Here is a 22,897-nt window from a genome sequence, read left to right as displayed (position 1 = left end):
AGCAGCTTAATGCGGGTAATATGATATAGCATTAGTGGAATGGATTAAATTAGACTCTTTACAAAGGTTTGATTTTGAAGATTGATGGCATTCTATCTATGTGATTACTCGATCTATAATTCTTCAGTTGCATATTGACCAGGATAGTGATAAGGGACCTGCATCATGCAACTCGAGAGGATATCTGATTGATTGTGCTATCTCACAATCTGCAGACTATGCGGTTGCCACCAGGGGAAAACTCTGTAACTAGTAGTAGTAACTCTCTAGTAGTACTAGGTAACTTGATTCGTGGCACGTCTATCGAGCATTCTTCAGGACAGAATTTCCAGCATTTCTTCAGACATCCAAGTAACGTGACTACCAATAATGTCCCAAGTACCTCTTACTGTCACTTTTTTCCTCCATCATGAAGCTACCAAGCAGTGATACCCGCCTCGACCAGTAAAAAAGCCGAAGGAACTATCGGAGCGGATTTACTCTACTTACATACTAGAGGGGTATCCGTACTAGTTATCTAGTACCTCCTATCGGAGTATACATACTGTAACTCGGTTATAGTGTCGGCCATACGAGCAGTAACACTCGATACTCTGAGCGATTATCCACCATTCCGACTGGACATCTCATAATGAGTAATTAGAATGAGGCGATTTCTCATATGTTGACTGCAGCCTATCATGATGGAAAATCCGATTATCAGGCAGTTTCTGCGCACAGAAAGAGAATAATGAATGTAACAGCCGACCGACAGCGGAGTGCGTCATACTCCGGAGTAAAGAAAACTAAATCCCGCATCGACTCATACACTCAATATTTTCTTTGGGCTCCCTCGACTTGTTAGGTAGCTTCTAAGCCTGTCGCCCTTTTTCTGGCTTCTGGGTTGACCGCTACATATAACTCATAATTTCATTCCTCTTGACCCTCTTTATCCTTTTTTCTTCCATGCATCCCTTTCTGGTCTCGTTCTCGTGGGTCTTTGACAGGAACGAAACATGAGCCCTCACACCGGTTGGCCGCGGACGGTCAACTCATCTCTCCTCAAGGTACCAAATCATACAACAACTCGATAATTCAAGCGTCTCTGACCGCATTTATAATGTCCAGAAGCATCGTTCTTCGCTTTGCACCTGCCAGCATACATCATCTTTCTTACCTCGATCCTTTTCCACTACTGCTGATCGGCATGTCCAGCAGAGCGCCGACTTTTCTTCTACTAGTCGGAGTTATGACCGGTTAGGCCGACGGGCAAAGGAGAAGCTGCTCGACCGGGTACAGTCACACTGCAGTGCGTGGTTCTAAGTTCAATTGGCTAACGGGTTCACTTTTCTCGCAATTGCAGGAATTCTTTCTGAGCTTGTTGAGCTCCGCATCCACCAAGCGAGAAGCCAAATCCTATCTGGCTCGGTTGAAGGCTCAATACCCAAAGTCACCCGATGAGAACAAGCCCGAACCCGAGAAATTAGCTACAGCTCCTACCTTACCCTCTGGTGTCAATCTGGGGTCGTTCTACGGAGCCTCCAGATCCGTCTACGAGAGTCCCGTCTTCCGACAGGGTCCCAGCCCTACCGCTCCACCTTCGCTGGAGCCAGTCGAACGACTGCATTTGGCCTTGGTCAGATTGTCCACCCCGCAATCGCTTGATGACAACATTATCGACGGCGTCGCAAAGACTCTGTCTCAATTGAATCGGCTGGGCTTGACCTGCTGTGTTGTGGTTGATCCGGGGACGGAGGGAGTTGCAAGTACTCTGCGGCAAGTTGCTATTGAGCAAGCCGATCGCTTGGCAGTCGCTATTCAAAAGCAGCCGGACTCTAAATCTCTTCGACTCGACTCGGTCTTCTCCATTGACGCTTCCAGGCCTGGTCTCCCGCAAGTTTCCTCTCGAAAGGCGCTGCTGAATCCGCTGCGCCATGGCCACACCGTCATTCTGACTCCCATTGCATACACCGAAGATGTTCCTCGGGCTATCATAGTGCCAGCGAACGATGCTGTGCTCGCGTTGACGAAAGAGCTCGCTGGTCTAGCAAGCACCCCGGACCCTGATGAGGATCCTATGGTCACTGCGGAAAGAATCGGCCGCCTTCAGAAAGAGGTGTCCTTGGACAGAGTGATTCTATTAGATTCACTAGGTGGAATTCCGGCATTTAATCGGCGACAGACATCCCATGTTTTCATAAACATGGAGCAAGAATACGATGATATCGAAAACGAATTGCTACAAGCACGAGAGATGGTGCCTGCCACAGAGACAAGCCTGTTAAAGGCGGGCCCCAGTTCCATCGCAGACAACAACCCAGTTTCAAAATTCGTCAACGCAGAGGTCGTGCCGGTGCCCTCGGGTCCGACACAGGAACTGAAGACTGCGGCCCCCCAAAGGAGTGCAATTGAAGGTCATCTGGAGAATCTGCGTGTTGCCCAGAAAGCGCTCACTATGCTACCCGCGGCCTCATCAGGAATCATCACATCGCCATTCGAGGTCGCGAGCTCGGCCCAGCCATCGCCCACTTCTGAGTTTTCCGCAGTGGGCACTCGACGGCAGAGAAACCCCCTAATCCACAATCTACTGACGGATAAGCCCTTGCTATCGTCGTCCCTACCCATGAGTCGGCGTGGACCGACGAACAATGGGCAAGGCACCGTCTATCCCGTCACCTCGCATACTACGTTTGTCAAACGCGGTATGCCGCTGACTATGCTGCCCAATCCGTGGACGGAGCCGTGGACACCTCAGAGTCGGCCGCGGCTGAAGTTGGACGATCCTAGTATCGACTTGCCTCGCTTGGTTCATCTCATTGAGGATTCCTTTGACCGGAAACTCGACGTACAAGACTACTTGAACCGTGTCAACGACCGCCTTGCTGGGTTGATCATCGCCGGTGAGTACGAGGGCGGCGCCATTTTAACCTGGGAACTTCCTCCTGGCGTGGAGGATGATGGCAGTGAGGCCAGTAATGCTCGAATGGTTCCCTACTTGGACAAGTTCGCGGTGCTCAAGCGCAGTCAAGGGGCAGGCGGGGTGGCAGACATTGTCTTCAACGCCATGGTGCGGTCCTGCTTTCCAAACGGAGTATGCTGGCGCAGCCGCAAGAACAATCCGGTGAACAAATGGTATTTTGAACGGTCTCTGGGCACTTGGAAGCTATCCGACACCAATTGGACCATGTTCTGGACCACCCCTAGCCTGGTGGAAGATTCGCAGAAGTTTCGGGATTACGAAGCTGTATGCCGCAGCACTCAGCCAAGCTGGGCCGACGACACCGGCGTGGTTGATTGATTGGGCTCTGCTTTCCATTCTCTTGCATATATTCATTTCTATTATAAATATATCCTTCATAGCGTACATAGAGGTGTGAGGAATTGAATTGTTGATAGACCGGCAATGCTATGAACAGAAACTCACCGCCTTCGGGATTGCCATGGCTTGTCTCCGTCCACCGCAGCAGCAGCGCAACCTGCTCCATGATCTCTTCTTCTCTCGACAAACCATGGATCAATCTATAATCATGAATCAATGACACGATGCCCATCTGCATCGAATGCTCTTACCCCGTCTCGCACCTGTATAGCACTTACAGCCGCGCCGACGACCGCTCTTTGGGCAAGGGCGTGCGTCTGACGCAATGTCCGCGCTGCAAGCGCTTTGCGGACAAATATGTGGAACATGATTTTGTGGTGCTCTTTATAGATCTAGTCCTGATCAAACCTCAGGTATTTGGTTGATTCTACTTTTGCTGGTGTAACCGATGACTGAGTGGCCAGGTCTACCGACACCTACTCTTCAACAGACTAGGGGGTAACAATAATCAATTCGATGTACGGACCGACCTTCCTACTTCTTGGCTAACCGCTGATTCGTCTCGTTTATAGCGCTCAATTATCCGTCTGGGAATTCTTCTCCTTCTGTTCGATGTATACCTCACATGGGCGCGGATCGAGAAGTCCCCCACGCTCGCGGCGTCCTGGCTTGCCCGCACACCGATCATCGTGCAATACCTCTTCTTTCTAAGCTTGAACGCCGTCGCAACTCTTGCGCATCATCTCACAGTTAGGCTGCTTGCATCTTTTCTCTCACCGACACCATATGGCAGCAGCAGCACCCACACAAGCGGGGCCGAGGGACCTGTCCTTTCGAATCCCTCCACCCCCGTCTTCCCGTCGTTCTCGTCCCAGTCCCAGTCGGTTACACCGTCAGGGCAACAGTCGCCCACCGCCGGAATGGCAATGAGCCCGACGAGACTTACACCTCACGGTTCCTCCCAGGATGTCTCACTCTCGGCCAGTGCTGCTGCCCTGGGCACCTCGGCGTCCACCACCAATCTCGGTACCGACCAACACCACCACAACCCCGCGTCTACACCGCAGGGATCGTTCCCCTTCCCCCCGCCGCCTCTGCGCCGTGCGTCCACCGCGCCGGCGCAGAGCGTCCGACCTTTGCCACCGCCGTCCCCGGCGAGCCCCACGGCCATCAGCACCGCCCTGCTCGTCAGCAGTTGCGCGAAACTCTTTCCTATCCTTCTCGTCATCTGGGGTCCCGACGGCAGCGGCAGCTCGTCTACACCCGTCGAACAGGAAAATACAAGCGCCGGCGGGATGACACATTCGACCCTGACGCAGCGGATGTTGAGCAGGTACACCCCGACCGCGAGCGCAGCCGCTCCCGGCGCAACGGGATTGGTGTCCTCGATGTCGTCGTCCCTGCTCGACAAGCTGGTCTTCAGCCTTGCGTGGTTGATTCCGGCGTCGGTGCCAACAAGCTACCTGACAAGTTGTGCCGAGCTGGTCGGCTCGCTCTTCTCGCTTGGCGCAGCGGATGCGCACCTCGGCCTCTTGAGTAATATCGAAGCGCTATATATTCTGCTTGGATGCGGATATCTGCGCGCGGTGGCCTTGGCTGTGACCGGCCTGCTCGCGCGGTGGATGGTGCAGAGGGTGATTCTGGGTGCGGTGGGCATCGGCTAATCCAGTCTACCATTTCAGTCACCATATCTCAAATTCATGATACCTCAATCTGAATTAATCTCTAGAAAAAGCGCTAAAGCAACCAGCCTTGTAACCAGTCCGAGTAATTTGTGCCCGCATATAAAAACATAGGCCACTATACAGCCACCCTCTCCCAGTAACCCTCCACCGCCAATCACTCAAACCCCACCAGCAATCAACCAACTGGTAGAACTAATGCGGTACGCGATCAGGCCGAATATCCGACCTCTTCGGCACAATAAGCGGATGCCACTGCGCAAGGAACGTAATAGCTGTACAGCACATCATCAGCACTTTGCCCTCTACCCTAAAGCAAACCCCCAGCCGGAAAAGGAAAGGAATACATACCCCACATCAAATAACACGACGCAAGCGATAGAATCAATGTACTCCGCCATAATCTATCATATCGTCAGCATCAGCTTTCGCACCCTAATGGAAACGGAACGCAAGGAAGGGAAAGAAGGAAACTCACGTCTGGTTCTCCCCCTTGGGACTAAAGATCCACGCTGCTAGGGCTGCGAGGACGACGATCACGAGGCCGATGATGAGACTCCATCTGTGTGTGCATGCTTGTTAGGGTTTTGTTTGGTTTGAGGAGGCGAGGAGGGGGGGAGAGAGAGTGGGTGACGGACCCGTTCGCCATGGTTCTGGTGGTAGTGGTGGTGGTTCAACGGTGTTCTGGTCGAGGGATCGGGTGATGTGTTGATAGACTGCGGGTGTACAGGGCCAGCCTGATACTTTGTATATCCGATCGAGTTCGTATGGGATGGAGTTGGGGAGCTGTGTCTGTCGGAGATGAGGCAGCAGAGCTCTGGAGATGAGCTAGAGGTACGGAGTAGAGGTAGCGGTAGCGGTATCCTCTGTGACGTTCGTATGGGTCTTGAGGTTCGGTAGTTGGTAACAAGCTTGGTTTACAGCAGGTTCGTGCGCGATTGGTTCAGGCACAGCTGTGGACGCAACGGGTTGATAGAGGCAAGACTTTAGATTACTTCTCTTGTCTGCAAGGTCGGCGGAGCTCTGAGGTTCTCCATACTCCGTGCTTGGTTGGTGTCTTCGCGGCCTGAGGGCTGAGGCAGCAATGCGGAACCGTCTTGGCACTGTAGACGTATCTGTGGCGGTGCAGTGAGGCTCATGTCTACGAAAGAGATAGTTCTACAGTTACGATTGTAAGTAAGATAGATGCATACCAATGAATCAGCAGTCTACATTTGCGGAAAGGATATATGGATATAAGTCTGTCGCAGAAACAGTAGCGTTTATCACAATGTGGTCGACGAGAAGGAGACAAAACTATAAGGAGAGAACAGCACAACCAGACGCAGTCTAAGCACCCTCACGGCTCTTACGGTAGCTAGCCTGATGTCAATTAGAATGGGTTGGACATAACCAAATTGCAAGGCTAAATGACATACCTCTTGCTCAACCTGCAATCCATCCACTACAGGGGCCAACTCGCTGAGAATCTCGTAGGCTCTCTTGTGGAATTCGAGTTGCGCGGCAATCAAGTCTGCCAAGTTCCGCAGAGGCTCAGGGGTGTCAAGAACCTAGACCATGTCAGTGTGGTTGTACTCTCATACAGATGAGGAACGAAACATACATTCTTCATCACGCTCACGGCCTCCTCAGTCTGGCCGACAAATTCATCCTCCGCCTGCTCAATCTCCGCACGCGCCTCCTCACTCAGGTTGTCCAGATCACCGCCGGCAGCCGCCTTCCTCCTGGCCTTGATCGAGTCGAGCATGAGCCGGGCATTCTCCACGTTCTTGCGCGCCTTGGCCGCAAACATCAGGTTGGTGTTCAGGGTGGTGTTCCAGCCAGCCAGGAAGCGCGACTGGATCTGAGCGTCCTGCGCCAGACGAGCCTCGCCCACCTTCTCGGAAGCGAGCGCGTACTTCTCGAGCGCGGTCGCCAGCGGGTCCTCGCCGGGATGGACCTGTGCCAGGGTCTGGGATCCAGCCAGAGAGGCGCGCGCGATGGCATGGTTAAACGTCTTGGGCTGCGGTTTGGCCGATGGAGGCGCGACCAGGGCCGCCTGGGCCTCGGCAGGAGAAGAGGCCTGCGACAGGAGCTGGACCTTTTCGCTGATGGTGCGGCCTAAGTCATTGAAGGACTCGCGGATGTTGGGAGGGTAGTCGTAGGCCTCATTGGAGTACTGGGAGCTGTACAGCAGGAAGGGTTATTCATCATGTGTAGAGTCAACGGGGGTTCCGTCTTGACACCTACGTCACCTGGAGCAGCTTCTGGTGTACCAGCTTCAGCGCATCCACGCGCTTCTCAAGCTCGATGTATTCATCAGGGAGCTGGGTCTTGTCTTCAGCCTGACCCAACTGCTCCTTGATCAACTGCTGCGTGCGCGCAGCAAAGGGGGTGAAGCTCGCACTGTGGAAATGACACCGTCATGTTAGCATCGCATGTTGTAGGCAGATATGCAGAATAGCCCAATGACAGGAGCTTTCGAATCATCTCATCTCACCTGAGGTTCTTCCCGAAAGCTTGGAACTTGTCCATGGTGACAGATTAATTCGTGAACCGATGAATATAACCGACGTAAGCACAGCCTCGAGTACTGGCAGATTGAGGAATAGAATCAATTTATTTGTAGCAAATTGGTTTGTTTGGGGATGACCGGGCGGGATGTCTGACATCGCCCGTGCTACTCGACACCGCCTCGATTCCATCGCACCGCCACTATTTGATCCTTCTCAAGAATAATCCCTCAATACCTAAGGCACTCTACGTCGCTACAAGGGTAGTGAACCTCCATCTAGAGGCTGCTATGTCTGAATTTCATTGATTACGAATATGAATCTAGGGATTTCCTGATTACCACTCTGGTTTCTCTATCGCCGTCCATTGCCAACAGGCCCATACATATAATCATGATAATGCAAACATATTAATGCACGAGGTCGCAGATATGCAACATCAAACACAGGGGTCGTATACTAATCAGCAGATCTATCATCAATCAATAAGAGATAAACATCGTCAACCGCATCGCCAGCATTACCAGAAAATAAACATACTGCTCCAAGGAAAAGGACTACATCCATAATGATACAGGAACGAACATGCAAGAGACCCGAAAATGAAGAAACAAGCCGTTAGTCGTGATGAAGTCGGATGTAGCCGCATGAAGTCATCCTTCAGGTTAGGGTTGCCATCATCGCGCGGAGGATTCGGGGATTGGGACCTATACAAAGTCTCAGAATCTTGACAGCAATGCTTCATCGGAACAGGGCCAACCTACCTCTGCGGTCTTTCCTCACTTCGGTAATTTCCTCCACCTCACCACTGGGAAGGGCAAGCTGGGTGTCACGAATCATTTCGTCTCGTTCACTTATCTCCAATCGTCTGAGTTCGCGAAGATCATCGTCACTGTCTCGAGGGCGCACGACGATGGCAAGAGGGCCGGTATCCCTCTTGTCGAAATCGACGTGATCATCATATCGCTCCACCATCCGTACTGGAGAGGAGAGTCCGCGACGACGCCCATGGACTGATATTGATCGGGTACGAGAGACGGCCCTCGTCACTCGCTTCTCGCTGAGCTCGTAATGGCGCGATGGAGATCGGTGGCGGGAGGGCGATCTTTCGATGATCAATGTGTCCTGGGTGGCTCGGGGGGAATAGGTCTCCATCGTAAGTCGCTCGACAGTTCTCTCTCTTGGCCGCGCACGAATCGGCGACGGGGAACGGCGAGTATATATGGTCCGAGCTGGGACAGGAGTCAGCGAACATTACTTCACAATGGAGCACGTGGCTACTGACTTTCTGTCTGGCGCCTGATCTCCCGACTCAGGCTGATGACTTCATCAATCTGTTCTTTCGAAAGAGCCAACTGGATCGTGATTCGGTCATCCTACAAAGCTTTAGCACCGACAGATCCCTCCTCGTGCGATTTGTATGTCATCCACGTACCTCTTCCTCATACGGATATCCCAACTTCTTGATCGCAAGTGTGTGCACCAGTCTTCGTGGCATGCGAGTCTTGCCCTTGCGGGGATACGGCTTCTCGTATCCAATCTCTTCAAGCACTTCCTCGCGAACGCGACCGGTCGACCGGCGCGGATGAGCCGCGTACCGATCTCGCTCCTGGAGGATTCGGAACTCCTCGTCACCGTAGTAATCTGGCTCCGCGATGCGAATGTCTTCGTAATACTCAGTCTCTCTGTGTCTGCGGGAGGGACGTCTCCGGGGAATAGAAGGCGCACGCGGCTCGCGAGGCAGATGCCCGCGGATGTAGTATTCATCTAGCTTGCGTGAGGGGATGCGGTCAAACGTATCCAAGGAAGACTGGCGACGCAGCAGGCGAGGGCGCGGGGGAGGGCTGTCACCGCGCGACCGTTCGTAGGTGACCAGCGGACCCGAGGTATGAACCAGATGGTCGTCCTCGTAAAATCTGTCCGACCGGCGGGCAGGAGGACCGTATCTGTCAAGCTCATGTAGGCGGGATTCGAAGCGCTCTTCTTCAGACCGACGGGGACGGTCGATGACAGGAGGCCGAGAATAACGGCGCTCTCGAGTGCGCTCCATCCTCTCGGAGGAGGAGCGGTAGTCATCGTACCGCGACATGATTACCGTAGATTAGCTTCGACCGTGTGACCAGACAACGGATCGAAATATCGTGGATTGATGATGGTCAACAGACCTTTGTATATGACCTGGGAGTGAACCGTGGGTGACGACAGCGGCTGACTCGACGGCCCGCTGACAGCGGGGTAGGAAGAACCGTGGATAAGAGGGGGAATTTCAATCACAGCAAAGATCAAGAGGATGAAGAAGTGAGAGGAAGTTGGGGACGAGGACAATAAAGATGGAAGAAGGAGCCAGATATGAAAGAAAGATTCGAGCAAGAAGAACAAAGGAGGCCTTGAGTGATCTTCGGTAGAGAACTAGTAGTACCTCAGAGATGGGCCAAAGCTGATAAGACGAAAATAATAATGAGTGGATGACGTCTGGTGTGGAGATACAAGGCGTTACCGTAATATTCCATCGTTCCCATACAAACTGCCTGGTGCCTTGGTAGGGCCTCTGTCACGATCCAATACCTACCTACCAGGTATCTATCATCGTAGATCTATTTCTGGGCGTCTCCCAGGCTCATTCTTTCTTTCGCCATGATTGCTACGCCTCCCTTCAGCTCCTTTCTGATGTTGCGAACATTCTCATCCTCTAGAAAATCCATAGCCTATAGTCTGACTTATTCTCCTTGCCCCGGTTGCGAAAACGAGAATCTCGTCGCTTATCTATCCCCCCTGCAGAAGCTCCACTTGTGACCAGGGAACCTCGCTGCCCAATCCATACCAGCCACATGACTTCTTTCCTGACACATTCGAATGCGTTCATCATTCCTTATGACCTGGGACCATGAAGCGCGAGCGTATCTATTACGATGAAGGAGGGACAGGGGCATAAGGAAAGTTTCTCGAATACACTAGCACTGACAGGAAGGATATCTGCTGCAGTTGGGCGATCTGAGTGGAATGCACAGCAGGAATTGAATTCGGCCAAGTGGCTCCAAGCAGCAACGGGCAGAATTTTCCAGCAATCGGTACGGGCGTATAGCTCTTCTCCTGTAAGGAGACTGGCTGCCCGATGTCTGCTATGTGTTGGGCCAAACGCACGTCCATGTGTACCTGCATTGCCTTCCCACGGTAATGGTTTCGTTGTCATGCATGTATTATTGTTTGCAGACTCGAGGCGATGAATCATTGCCTGTGCCACTGGAGAAAGTTCAAATCGCCCACTTGCCCTTGTTCCGCAGGTCGGGGTCGCCCCGATGAGGCGTTGTGAAACCGTTTCATGAGCACGGCTTCATTATGTGGCAACAGTCAATCTTCCTAGTTTCTTTACTGGCGCTGTGAAGAGTCCAGCGACGACGGTGTGTCGTCCAAATGGTCTTGCATTTCTGAAGCTTGAGTTCATGATCTCAAAGGGCCAGGTGCCTGAGGCATCTGTCGCGCAAATGCGACAATATTACCTGAAGAGATTGGGGAAGCAGCGACTGGTAACCTTATCACGTCTCAGCTTAGCCGAAATTATAGTATACAGTTCTGCGATGTCGAACGCGTGTGTCTGTTTATGAGAAGCGTGTAAAGGTCCAGACTCGGAGTCAGGCTCAACGGTTCCGCGAGCGTTGATGCTGGAGCTAGACAGCACGTAGCCTTCCTGGGTATGCGCTTGACGCAAAGAAGTAGTTCGCCACCAAAGAATATCTGTTATCTTCGGTCGTCTGTTTCCAGGTTCAGAACATCGTCTTCCAGGCTCAAGAGCCCCATTGCCCAGTGAACATGCATCGATTTACTAATAGTAACGAGTCTCCTCTCTGTGTTGACACCTGCATGGTGTTCTTCATTAACGCCTTCCTCGGGTGACGGGTCCGCCTTGGGTCGTTTGCGGAGATTTCCTTGCGTACGCTCATACGGAGGACCGCGCCCCTGCTTTGCGGCGACGGCCCATGCATTTTCGCAGCCAAGGGCTATAGCTTCAGACGATTTCCAGCCAGTTAAGCGTGAGACATCGCGTAGCTTTGAAATAGTCCAGCCGCGCTGGGCAGCGTCAACGAACTGAACGGCTGCAAAGAAGATAGGCACAGTCATCTCAATCAAGCAGGCTCCCAAGGTAGGACTCAATTTCCCCGCCTCCACGTTGAACCACTGGGGGAAATATATACCAGCGGCCATTTTTCCGATAACCTGAGCGTAATCAGCAGTCGTAGGCGCTGCCACTCCTGCAGCGACCATCATAGCGGGTGGCATTGATGGATGCAGTCTGTGTAATAGGATTCGACCTGCATAGTAGAATCCCCACACCACCGCAACCGTATGCGTGCGATACTGCAGCGCTGGCCCGAATGGGGTCGATATAGGAGGGATAGTGTCAGCTGGCAGAGGAAGGAAATCAGGACCGAGGGCACCGGCGAAGGTATCAAAGGCAGCCCGAATATCTTCCCATTCGCTCTCTGCATCTTCATATGACATGACATCTCCCTCTTCATCCTGACCCGGCGACGGACTTCGATGTGCTGTGCTAGCAAACGCGGAAGGGAGGCGTGTCGGTCCTCTCGGTGGAACCATGCCATACATGGGAGGTGAATTTCCTCTCCCTGCACTGGGACCACCCACGGGCGACTGGCGGTTAGGTTCAGGCCCACTGTTCTGTACAGATCCCGGAGGAGGCCCTCTTGGTACGTTCGCGCCGCCCTTGGCAAAGCGAGACATGAATTTGTGAAGACCCGGACCTGGTCTCCAGTCTTGACCAGTGGTTCTAGCTACATGCAACTTTCGTTTTCTGTCGCGGTAACCGAAATCAGTGAGCCGGGCGAGCAGTAGCCATAGATGGTCCGCTGAACCGTAGACAGCATCCAATCGACCGATACCGGCGCGCGGTGGGCACTGGCCCCAACGGGAAAAAGGTAATCTAGCTGACGATGAGCATGTTAAAAGGCCAATGATCAAAAGAGGGCAGTCACTAACATAAGTCCGCCGCCCCCGATGAAGGCCTGGATCATGTCTTGTTTGCAGTACCACCAATAGAGATCACATTGGATTCTGTAGGTCTCAATGTCTTTCCGGGTGAAATGTCTTTCGCGCGAGCGAATACGCCCATCCTCTATCTGGCCAAACTGATCAAAATTAACCGCTCGACCTAGAAGAGATCCTATGAAATTCTCGTCAATGCTGCTTTCTTTCTCAGCGAATGGGTCATCCTCCAAAAACCCTTCGTCGAACGCATAGTAAGCCGCATAAGCCGACTGGGCTTCCAACATTCGCTGCCGTTGAGCCCACACCCTCCGCCGGTGAGATCGAATATCACGTGTGAGAGTGGCAAAGTCAATCTCACGTACCAACTGAGCCGATCCTGCGACATGGCTGTTCCACTTCGAATGCTCGGCAGTCATCACTTCGTAATATGCCAACAGGAGTGTAGCAGCCAGGGTGCCAACCTGTTTGCGCCTTTGGGGCAGACCTACCGCATGACCGACTCTCTTGAGCGCATAATGATAGTGCTTCAACGAAACAGTCGGGGGCGCTTGTTGCAGATACGAGATATGTAAGCTGCTGAGAGCAAGTATGGCTTGAAGCAATGCTTGGTGCTCTAATGCCTTGAGAGGCATTGTATGTGTCCACAGGCCTTGCTGAGCTGCTGGCACAGGTGAGCCAAGCGTGTGTGCAGAATCTGCAGGATGTCGCTCGAAGATTGATAAAGACGGGCCAGTTGAATGGATAAAGTGGACAAATATTCGAGCCGTTTTTGGGTTATTCAAGGGAGACGAGCCAAGCGTAGGGCGATAAGAAGCAAGCATGTTGGGTTCGTTCAGGTAGGTCGTGAAAGACCGCAGCTGCCGTTCATCTTGATTTGCAGAGGCCACAATGAGGCTGAGTTGGTTGAAGTCTTCGGCCGATGTTTGCTCCTCCATTTCTTCATCAGATTCAACATCATAGTATTCTTCGCTTTCGTCGTCCACGTAGATGAATTCGTTTGAAGATGTCATCAGCGGGATGGCCGTAGGTTCATGCACTGATTGTCGTTCCTGTCGCGTACCGGAAGCGAACGCGGTTGTGGTTGCTGGGCCAGCTTGATACAACTTCTGGTACAATGTTTAGTAGGAAGTGACGAGCCCGATTAAGATGTGGTCACATACCTGGGGAGTTTGTGCAGTTACAAATGCTAGGGTAGGGTCCATCGATGTCCCTTGCGGATTCATGACCGGCACTGGAGGTTCAGGCCACGTTGAAGCCTGCTGAGGCGGAAACTGCTGATCTGCTGTTGGAACGACATTGTAAGTTGGCGCACCTGTTCCATGTCGCAAATGGTCTTGATTTTGTATATCTAGTTGGAGCTGCGGAAATTCAACCGGCAATGTTGGAGCCTCTTCAGTTCCGGGTGCGCTGGGAACGGAGACAAGAGGTGCTTCATACTGCTGCGGTCGAGGTCGCAATGGATCCATGTAAGTTTCTTGTACTCCTGCACTACCAGTTGCGTTAAAAGTAGACTGTCCCGTGGCTGCTAGTGGGAACGGCCTCGGCGCCAACAACGGCCTGTTGGAGCCAGCCTGTCTCAGCTGAGAGAGCTCCTGATTATAATATCCAGTTGGGAGCGGGGCTCCCGAGGGCGTTGGCTGCATCGGGGCATTGAGAGCTTGGTTAGCGTTATAGGCTCCGAATATGCCGATGGGATTTTTGAAGATGACACGCTGAATATAGCCCTTGCATTCTCGTTTTGATTTGATACAATTGTTGCATATGGGCTTCTCTTCTCCGCACTTGATGCGACGTTGTCGACAGGCTAAATTTCAACGGTCAATGACTGTTGTGGACCTCGCCACCACCATTCACATTTTGAACGTACTAAGACAACCTGTTTTGGTGCGTTTCTTAGGGACTTTCTGTGCAGATGTGCTCTTCGGTTCAGTTTCAGCCTCTGGTTCTGCAGCCGCAGCTGATATATCTGCGACCCGATTTGCGTCTGAATCATTGGTCAATGGCTCCCGTTGAGGGCCCTCGAAAGCTGTTGTCTCCCCCATAACGATATACTTTGTGCCGAGGTGAGGCTGTTTCCATAACCGAGAGGCAGCGTGGGCCGATGAGGTCGAGAAACTGATTTAGGGAGTGAAAAAGGGATAGAAGAGAGGAGATACTTCTAATATGAGTCCCTGGGGGCACGACAGTTTGCATGAGTGGGGAGATGCAGTTCCACTAACTAGAGGCAGCACTGGAGTGGTAGCACAAAAGATACAGCCCTCGATTGGCCTGAAACCGTCGGCCAGATTTCCCAGGCTTCCCCACTGAAGTCTATTTACTATTTAGTTTCTTAGGTTCCGCGGCTCGCCGCGGTGTTGACGTTCTGAGGTGTGGACAGTTCGAATAATAATAATCATGCTTTCTTTTCAGCACGGCCGGTCATAAGGCTCAGAAATTTGCCAAAATATGCGATTGACTTGAGGTGGTGCCTATTGATCAATTTGAAATCGGTGGTTACACTCACTGCCTTGTTAGGCCTCAGGCTAGTCATCCAGTCTGCGGATATGGTGACTGCTGGCAAGGGTGTTCAATTGCTTTACTTGGCAATCATGCGCCTGGAACTGAGGTATATTGCATCTTCTAGCTTGGTTCTGGCATAAATATCATGAGCAAGGGAGTTGAGCACTCTTGGTTGCACGAGTACGAATCTTGCATAAGCCCAGAATAAGAGACCGAGGCTCGGACTCCGCATACAGGAAGTCACTAACCCCAGGTCTCCTCCCTGTTATGATGGATCAAAAGAGAAATGGAGGAAGGAGCCAATATAGAGTGCTCTCGACCAAGAACAAGCTTAAAAATAGCTTGATTCTGACACTCTTGCTGTCTGCTGATCATGAGGGGCCGGGACACGGAGTACACAAGGCTGACCGCCTTTAGCTTGGACCAGCAGAAATACCAGTCGCTTCTCACCGCCAACGATATTTTTTCCATCTTTTTGTGTAGAGAGGTAGAGGCTGGACGCTAGCCTGAAAACGACACTGGCAGAGGAAATTGCTCGGCTTGCTCTTGCATACGGTTTTGAGTCAGCGCAGTATCAATAATTCTAGATTTATCGACAGATATCTCACTTTGCGCAGATATCGTGGACTGGCTCATGCAATCATGTTTGCCGTCCCAGGATGGTCCGTTCCGAGCTCTGCTCTGAAGCAACAGGAGCCTGCATCGCAATCTCAAAACCAGTCTCAACAGACCAATGGATCGCCGAAAGCAGGTGCTAAATCCAACAAGCGCAAGCGCGGCAATGACCATGTCACCAAAGCAAATGTTGACGAGATGTACCGTCGACACATCGAAGGTCACAAGGGCACCCCGAAATCCCAGAAGCAGGGCGCGAACAATGCTGTACAACCTAGCAAGAAACAAAAGAAGGAGCATAAGCCAGGCAACGAAGGATCTTCTACGTCAGGAAAGCAGAAGAATCAGATGAGGAAAGATGACCACGAGGACAAAGAGGATACATCGAGCGGTGCTCAGGATGTCGGGAATAAGGCGGAGAAGAAGGAGAAGAAGAAGAAGCAGAAGAATAAGAACAAGAATCAGACCGAGGAGCAACAGCAAGAGCCCAAAGAACAGAAGCAAGCCACTTCTTCTGCCGGCGAACCCGTTATCCCTCCTGCTCCTCCGAAAACAGAAGCGATTCTTACACCCCTTCAGCAGGCTATGCGGCAGAAGTTGATATCTTCCCGTTTCCGTCATCTGAATGAGACGCTGTATACAACACCCTCTACCAAGGCCCTTGAACTGTTCACCTCCAACCCCGAGCTCTTCGATGAGTACCATGCGGGATTCTCTCGCCAGGTCAAAGAGTCGTGGCCTTCCAACCCCGTTGATGGCTACATTGCGGCTATCCGCAAGAGAGGAGGCATGTCGTCAGGTTCCAAGAAGGGCAACAAACCTGACCACAAGAAGAACGCGCAGGCTCCGCCGCTTGCCCGGAGACCTAACGGCCTCTGCACAATTGCTGACCTGGGCTGCGGCGATGCCCAGCTCGCGCGGGCTTTGACACCCTCAGCGCAGAAATTGAACCTGAAGTTGCTCAACTTTGACTTGCATGCCCCACAAGGCTCACTCATCACCAAAGCAGACATATCTAATCTGCCCATTGCCGACGGATCCGTGGATGTGGCTATCTTCTGTCTTAGCTTGATGGGCACCAACTGGGTGTCTTTCGTGGAAGAAGCGTGGCGGGTTCTTCGCAGCGATGGCAAGGGCGAATGCTGGGTCAGTGAAGTCAAGAGCCGCTTTGGCAAGGTCGTCCGCAAGAAAGCTCAGATTGGTGCACGCAAACCGCTTAGCAAGTCCGAGAAGAAAAAACTCAAGAAGAAGCAAGCGGGTGAGGACGATGCTGGCTCCGATGTGGACGATGCGGATATTTATGCAGAAGACGCTCGTAAGGCCGATGATGACGAAACTGATATCTCGGCCTTCATTGAAGTGTTCCGCACGCGTGGCTTCATCCTCAAACCGGAATCGGTTGACAAGTCGAACAAAATGTTCGTGAAGATGGAATTTGTTAAACAAGGTGGTGCCCCGATTAAGGGCAAATATGCCTCGGTCGCTCCAGCAGGAGGACCCGGCAAGAAAAGATTTATCGACAAAGCGACTGATGTTGGCGCTGGCATGTCTCCTGAGGAAGAGGCACGTGTCCTCAAGCCTTGTGTCTATAAGATTCGGTAGGAGACATGCATACATGTCTATTTAGCCATCAATAGCTGTATATACTACGAATACCATTTAGCTAATCTCCTGCATAACAATGAAAGCTCATTGTACAGCTGCAAGTTTACGACAAATCGAGTGAGTTTTCGCAGAATGGTAAAGTGTCATTGCTTCTCTATCAGATGTCAAACAGACACCGGTCCGCGGTGGACGTCGTAAGTTTTCCTGATATATGTAGCGGGAATCTCAAGATTCGTCCATTAAATCTTTGCTCATTGATTACCGCCCAATTGCGCAACAGCCCGGCCCATCTCCTCGTCATTGTAGATATGAAAGCCCTTTTCTTTAGTAACGCTAGCCAGCTGGACATTCTTCGCATCCAACTTCTCCTCCATAACCTGTTTCAGCGTTTTCAATACCAGTGTCTCGGCCTCGGGCAGTGTCAAGGAACGATGGTATTCATTCTGTAATTCCGCCTGCGCACCTTCGCTTCCGGACCCGATGGCCTTTGCATCATATCTGTAAAATGTGCCGGATGGCTCGGCGTGATACCTGAACCGTAAACTCAGATTAGTACAATTCAACGGCAGAACCGGCCAACGGGCGGCTTAGAACATATGACTGTGTGATGCTGCGAGTGTACAACGTACAGTTGCGGCCCATCCTCATCGTAACCCGCGATTAATAGGGCAACGCCAAAAGGCCTGCTCATGACACTTTCATCATCATCACCGGTCTCGCCGAATCGCAGTGCAAGGTCGCAGATCGCTTGGGTCGTGCTCTCTACTCTCAGAGGCTCTGCATAGTGAAAGGCATGGTTCTGACACTCAACGCGGGCGTGCTCGACGAGGGACCGGGCATCGGCCTGCAAACCGGACATGGCACATCCGATGTGCTGGTCAATCTCGACAATCTTTTCGACGGACGACGCTTCGAGAAGCGTAGATGTGACACGCTTCTCCACTCCTAGAATGACACCTTCCGAGGTAGCTACCTGAAGGGAAGTTAGGGAAAGACCAAACTAACTCTTCCGTCTCCGCCAGTAAAAGCAAAAGCAATTCAATTAAGAGAGCCTTTAGTGAGGGATGAACGTACACCAATCGCTGTCGATCCCAGTTTGATAGCTTCAAGCGAGTATTCGACCTGGAACAGACGCCCTTCGGGGGAGAAGGTGCTGTGATAATTTGATAATCAGAACCGGAGATTATGGCAAGGAGCTAACAGAGGAGACTTTGGGTCCGTACTTGATTCCACGGTCTATTGGCAGAGCTGGTGTTAGCTGACCGCATCGGAGAGGAGGTGCTATAGAGCTTACCATATTCCGATCGCGCGATGAACATCTTTGATTATCTCCGAAGTAGGAAGTAATAAAAGAGGGTTCAGCAAAGAAAGGTTCAGTATAGAAGCGGATCAAGAAGAGAGACGAAATTGGGAAGGACGGCAAGTGGTTGGTGAGGTGGGTGGAAGCTGTGTCTTGGAGCTCGGGTGAAGCTCTCAAACAACTACGCAAGTCGACGGAGCCTGGCAGAGAGTTGGCGAAGGCCTCAGGCTGCAAGGCATCATTTGCGCCTGATACCTTAACTCCGCTGCCTTACCGGATCAGGAAGTGTAAACTGCGGTACGGTACATGCTTGGCGGGCAGCAACTGGGTCTGTTCTTGTTTATTATTATTGCTCTTCTCAATCAACAGTTCAATTGCCTTAGCTTCAATCTGTCCTGATTCCGCCACATGGTTGACACCATATCCTCTGTCTCGCGGGATCATGTCCGTCAATGAGCGTCGCGCCAGTCAAATGGGTGCATCACGGCCCCGCGTAGCATCAAATCGCGTCGACGCCGAGAAAGCTGCTTTGCGCGCTGCTGCGTCCCCATTACAATCGGAAAATATGGATCAGCTTCGTGACAGTGCGTCCAGTCAAAAGAGCAGAGCTTCCCGAGATCAACAGAACATCACCACTAGCGAAAAGCGCACCGAAAGGACCACGATCAACACGAGAGAAAAGGTTCAAGTGCGCACACGGAATCCAGTTAAAGAGTCGGCAAGCGCGGGAAATAGAGGAGATTGGGAAAAGTTACGGATGAAGAGGGCTAGTCAGACAGATGGTGCGGCTTCTGGTAATGCCCGGAAGAAGGAGAAAGAGCCGGCGGAGCGTCAGTAGAGAGAGATCATTTGCGCGCATTGCGACCAATGCTGACTATGAGACAACAGAATCTTGGACGCCGCAAGCCTCGTTGATTCCCCATTCGACCGCACCTTTAGCCAGTCGTGTATCCGTACCTCCTCTTGCCTCTGCACTGCCGCAACCACTTCATCCCACACCCCTTCGCGAACTTAACACCGACGCGCAGGAGGCAGTGATCTTGGAAGACCTACTGTTTGTGTTCATGGGATTCGAAGGCCAATATATCCATTACCATCATACGTTTGACCCGAGGGCGGAGAAAGACCGCTTGGCTGGTCCGGCTTTTCAACTGCCGTCCGGGCTGGACCCGACGCTGAGAGACCTGACTTCTTCCATGCTGAAGATGGCGACGCATTACAGTGCATTGGAGTCGTTCGTGGAAGTACAGAGTCGCGCTGAATACGGAGCCGTTAACCATGCATTGTGCGCTACGATTCGACGGATATTAAAGGACTATCTAATCCTCATCGCTCAACTTGAGACACAGCTGCTGAACCACTCGAATTTTACACTACATATGCTGCATCTGCACACCATGCCAACAAGCCAATGCTTGTCTCAACTATACTCTCTCGGACAAGAACTCTTGAGACGCAATGGGCTGTTGGATCAGGATATCGATGAGTCGATCGACGACTTCGACGATGTCGACAATATTCTAGAGCAGTTGAAAGAAGGAGGAGACCTCATCCCGGGAGCCATGTCAAGCAAGAAGATATGCAAAGGAGGCAATGTCCTTCGGCTGCTCACCGAGCGGCTGGCCACATTCTCCGGCGATCCAGCCACGAAGACTCTCCTGGAGAAGCTGCTCCGCGACGCCAGTCGGCCGTACATGGCGATGCTTAATGAGTGGCTGCACCACGGAGACATCAAAGACCCTCACGCGGAGTTCCTTGTCAAAGAGCAGAAGTGGATCAAGCGAGAAAAGCTGGAAGAAGACTACACAGACGAATACTGGGAGAAGCGATATACCATTCGCGATAACGAGGTGCCTCCCCAGCTTGAAGGTGTCAAAGATAAGGTGCTCCTGGCTGGAAAGTACCTCAATGTTGTGCGAGAATGTGGTGGTGTCGACATTAGCCAAAAAGTGACGGACGTTCCTCATACACTAGATGATCCCCGGTTCCTAGACAACGTTAATGCCGCCTACACCTATGCCAATGCGTCTCTGCTGAACCTCCTTCTCACTAAAAACTCGCTCACGACACGATTCCGGTCTCTCAAGCACTACTTCTTTCTCGATCGCTCTGATTTTTTCTCATACTTTCTTGAGCTTGGCTCGTCAGAGCTGCGCAAACCAGCCAAAAGCGTCAATGAGAACAAACTTCAATCGCTGCTTGATTTAGTACTACGTCAACCCGGCAGTATTGCAGCTTCTGATCCCTTCAAGGAGGACGTCAAAGTGCGGATGAACAAGATTGGGCTAACAAAATGGCTGATGCAAGTGGTGAGCGTCTCCGGCATCGACCAAGACAACCCCGAGGCTGTCCTCGAGAGATACCAGGCTCCTCAAACACAAGGCGGAGAGGACGACAAGGATATTGTTGGTTTCGATGCACTGGAACTCGATTACTCCGTCCCCTTCCCACTGTCACTCGTCATAAGCCGCAAGACTGTCCTTCGATATCAACTAATATTCCGACACCTTCTCTCGCTGCGCCACCTCGAGACCCTGCTAACTACATCTTGGTTGGATCAGAACAAGGTTATTGGCTGGCGGCACAAGTCTTCTGATCGCAGACTGGAGATGTGGAAGAGGCGCGCATGGAGTCTGCGCTCCAAGATGCTTGTATTTGTCCAACAGCTGCTGTACTTTTGCACAGCAGAGGTTGTCGAGCCCAACTGGCAGAATCTGATGGACAGAGTCAACGGCACTGATGCTGATGGGTCGGAAGTGACGATCAATGGCACCAAGCAAGTCAATCGGACAGTGGACGAGCTTATGCAGGACCACGTGGATTTTCTGGACACATGCCTTAAAGAGTGCATGCTGACCCAGGCCAAGCTGCTGAAGGTTAGTCCCATACTGGGACTTGATTGAGGGATGCTAACTAACTTCGAAACCAGATCCATTCGAAGCTGATGACCTGTTGCACTATGTTTGCGTCCTGGACCGCTTCCTCCCTTGCACGAGCTTTGGTGTCTGCTGACGTGGACTTGTCCGGGAACAAGGCGTCTAATCCCGATGGTAGAGGCTATGACCCGACACGGATTGGCAAATTAGAGGACACATTGAAAAGATACGAGGACCATTTCAACCGCCATCTGCGCATTCTAATGGACAGGTATGGAATGGCTCAGACTACAGATAATTTGGTTACCAACGAATACTGATTATCCGTGACTACAGCTTGAACTACTTTGCCGCGACAGAAAGTGTTGTGCTCCTCAAGTTGGCCCACGCTTTGAGCTCAATCAGCAAAGACGATTGAATATCCTATACCTAGCCGACCATGCTATATACCACTCAAGCGGACGACCGCAGCGTGCTCGAAGACACTGTGCATGCTTACCACTTGCAAGATTCGAGATCAGATCTTCTCATAATCATTGGACGATATCCGTCAGTGCGCAGCAGGTGCAATATACTTTGTTCTATTTGAAGAGCAGCTTTGCACAGACCAAACTAGCACTGGGGCCACATCCTAGTTTGTGCCTGCTGTGTTAGCGAGTTAGTATGACTTTCTACCGATGACTCCAGGAGAATAGCGCGGAGTCTCGCCGTTCGCAGACTCTGTTCTCTTGCATGTTGACAGATACGACGGCTTCACGAAGACGACTACTTCGTAAACACGCACATCATGATGACATATGGTTGGAAATGGAAGCGAATGAACAACATGAACATGAAATTCGATTTAGATACCCTGATGCATGTTTAGTCTGGCTTCCAAACAAATACAGTTGTTGAAACAAGGTTTCTCATGCTTAAACATAACATTCTATCTGCACTTAACTTTGTATAATCCTTTCCCTGATTCCTGGCTGCAATTAACAGTTCCTTACAACATACTCCAACGAGAACCGACTGTTAATCAAGCTCCGTAGGGAAAACGGGACATGCTGTATTTCTTGCTACAGACAACGCAGGTCATAGAATAAGTAAGCAAATCAATAAACTTATCTATAGAAAAGAAAGCCCGCGTAACGAGCCACATCGGCAAGGAAAAGTAGCCCAATATACATGGTCACTCCATCGCGACTATTACTTCGATCGAAGAAGGGAATTAGCAGTTAAGTATCCCTTGCATACGTGCTCTTGTCACGTAATTGTTCACTATAAAAGCATAGGAACAGTGTTGAAGGAATTCCAATGAAGACTGTAATGAATGCTAGTAGACTGTGTCCCTAAGTAAATCCAAGGGTAGTATATCTTCATATGTTAATAAAGCTTTTACACTGCATTGGGAATAGGTCATAACCTACAGACTGGGGGCTATTAAGGGCAGTGCAAACCCCAATAGACTTCGTAGAACCATGATAGTGGCCATGGCACTTACGGCAAAAAGCTGGTATATATTAATGAGATAGCCTTAGATATAA

General features: G+C 51.4%; 8 protein-coding genes across 8 annotated transcripts, besides 2 other annotated features; 4 read left to right on the top strand and 4 right to left on the bottom strand.

Annotated features, from left to right (window-relative positions):
* Nucleotides 1-995: 995 nt before the first annotated feature.
* Nucleotides 996-3,277, top strand: arg2 (acetyl-CoA:L-glutamate N-acetyltransferase; the record flags this gene model as incomplete). The annotated part of the gene is made up of 3 exons (XM_001260615.1): nucleotides 996-1,046; nucleotides 1,108-1,272; nucleotides 1,343-3,277. 3 exons carry the CDS (start codon nucleotides 996-998, stop codon nucleotides 3,275-3,277), a joined length of 2,151 nt encoding a protein of 716 aa, XP_001260616.1.
* Nucleotides 3,278-3,522: 245 nt separating this feature from the next.
* NFIA_086730 (sterol homeostasis protein ARV1) lies at nucleotides 3,523-4,962 on the top strand (the record flags this gene model as incomplete). Its single annotated transcript, XM_001260614.1, has 2 exons — nucleotides 3,523-3,711; nucleotides 3,871-4,962. The coding sequence occupies 2 exons, from the start codon at nucleotides 3,523-3,525 to the stop codon at nucleotides 4,960-4,962; spliced, it is 1,281 nt and encodes a 426-aa protein (XP_001260615.1).
* A 1,347-nt stretch (nucleotides 4,963-6,309) lies between these two features.
* NFIA_086720 (BAR domain-containing protein) lies at nucleotides 6,310-7,494 on the bottom strand (the record flags this gene model as incomplete). The annotated part of the gene is made up of 5 exons (XM_001260613.1): nucleotides 6,310-6,342; nucleotides 6,399-6,530; nucleotides 6,584-7,145; nucleotides 7,210-7,365; nucleotides 7,460-7,494. The coding sequence occupies 5 exons, from the start codon at nucleotides 7,492-7,494 to the stop codon at nucleotides 6,310-6,312; spliced, it is 918 nt and encodes a 305-aa protein (XP_001260614.1).
* Nucleotides 7,495-8,132: 638 nt separating this feature from the next.
* NFIA_086710 (uncharacterized protein) lies at nucleotides 8,133-9,561 on the bottom strand (the record flags this gene model as incomplete). Its single annotated transcript, XM_001260612.1, has 4 exons — nucleotides 8,133-8,179; nucleotides 8,237-8,704; nucleotides 8,758-8,848; nucleotides 8,908-9,561. The coding sequence occupies 4 exons, from the start codon at nucleotides 9,559-9,561 to the stop codon at nucleotides 8,133-8,135; spliced, it is 1,260 nt and encodes a 419-aa protein (XP_001260613.1).
* Nucleotides 9,562-11,207: 1,646 nt separating this feature from the next.
* On the bottom strand, nucleotides 11,208-14,515 carry NFIA_086700 (putative C6 finger domain protein; the record flags this gene model as incomplete). Its single annotated transcript, XM_001260611.1, has 4 exons — nucleotides 11,208-12,408; nucleotides 12,465-13,579; nucleotides 13,634-14,277; nucleotides 14,341-14,515. 4 exons carry the CDS (start codon nucleotides 14,513-14,515, stop codon nucleotides 11,208-11,210), a joined length of 3,135 nt encoding a protein of 1,044 aa, XP_001260612.1.
* Nucleotides 14,516-15,614: 1,099 nt separating this feature from the next.
* NFIA_086690 (rRNA processing protein RRP8) lies at nucleotides 15,615-17,189 on the top strand (the record flags this gene model as incomplete). The annotated part of the gene is made up of 1 exon (XM_001260610.1): nucleotides 15,615-17,189. The coding sequence occupies one exon, from the start codon at nucleotides 15,615-15,617 to the stop codon at nucleotides 17,187-17,189; it is 1,575 nt and encodes a 524-aa protein (XP_001260611.1).
* Nucleotides 16,006-16,048: a microsatellite.
* Nucleotides 16,007-16,048: a microsatellite.
* A 254-nt stretch (nucleotides 17,190-17,443) lies between the features above and the next one.
* pup2 (proteasome core particle subunit alpha 5) lies at nucleotides 17,444-18,511 on the bottom strand (the record flags this gene model as incomplete). The annotated part of the gene is made up of 4 exons (XM_001260609.1): nucleotides 17,444-17,723; nucleotides 17,822-18,165; nucleotides 18,267-18,345; nucleotides 18,456-18,511. 4 exons carry the CDS (start codon nucleotides 18,509-18,511, stop codon nucleotides 17,444-17,446), a joined length of 759 nt encoding a protein of 252 aa, XP_001260610.1.
* Nucleotides 18,512-18,934: 423 nt separating this feature from the next.
* On the top strand, nucleotides 18,935-21,786 carry NFIA_086670 (gamma-tubulin-complex subunit SPC97; the record flags this gene model as incomplete). The annotated part of the gene is made up of 4 exons (XM_001260608.1): nucleotides 18,935-19,322; nucleotides 19,381-21,368; nucleotides 21,422-21,639; nucleotides 21,705-21,786. The coding sequence occupies 4 exons, from the start codon at nucleotides 18,935-18,937 to the stop codon at nucleotides 21,784-21,786; spliced, it is 2,676 nt and encodes an 891-aa protein (XP_001260609.1).
* Between the last annotated feature and the right edge of the window lie 1,111 nt (nucleotides 21,787-22,897).

The sequence above is a fragment of the Aspergillus fischeri genome, genomic scaffold, assembly GCF_000149645.3.
Source record: "Aspergillus fischeri NRRL 181 1099437636264 genomic scaffold, whole genome shotgun sequence".
NCBI classification, from domain to species: Eukaryota; Fungi; Ascomycota; class Eurotiomycetes; order Eurotiales; family Aspergillaceae; genus Aspergillus; species Aspergillus fischeri.
This window is presented reverse-complemented; position numbering and strand designations above follow the sequence as displayed.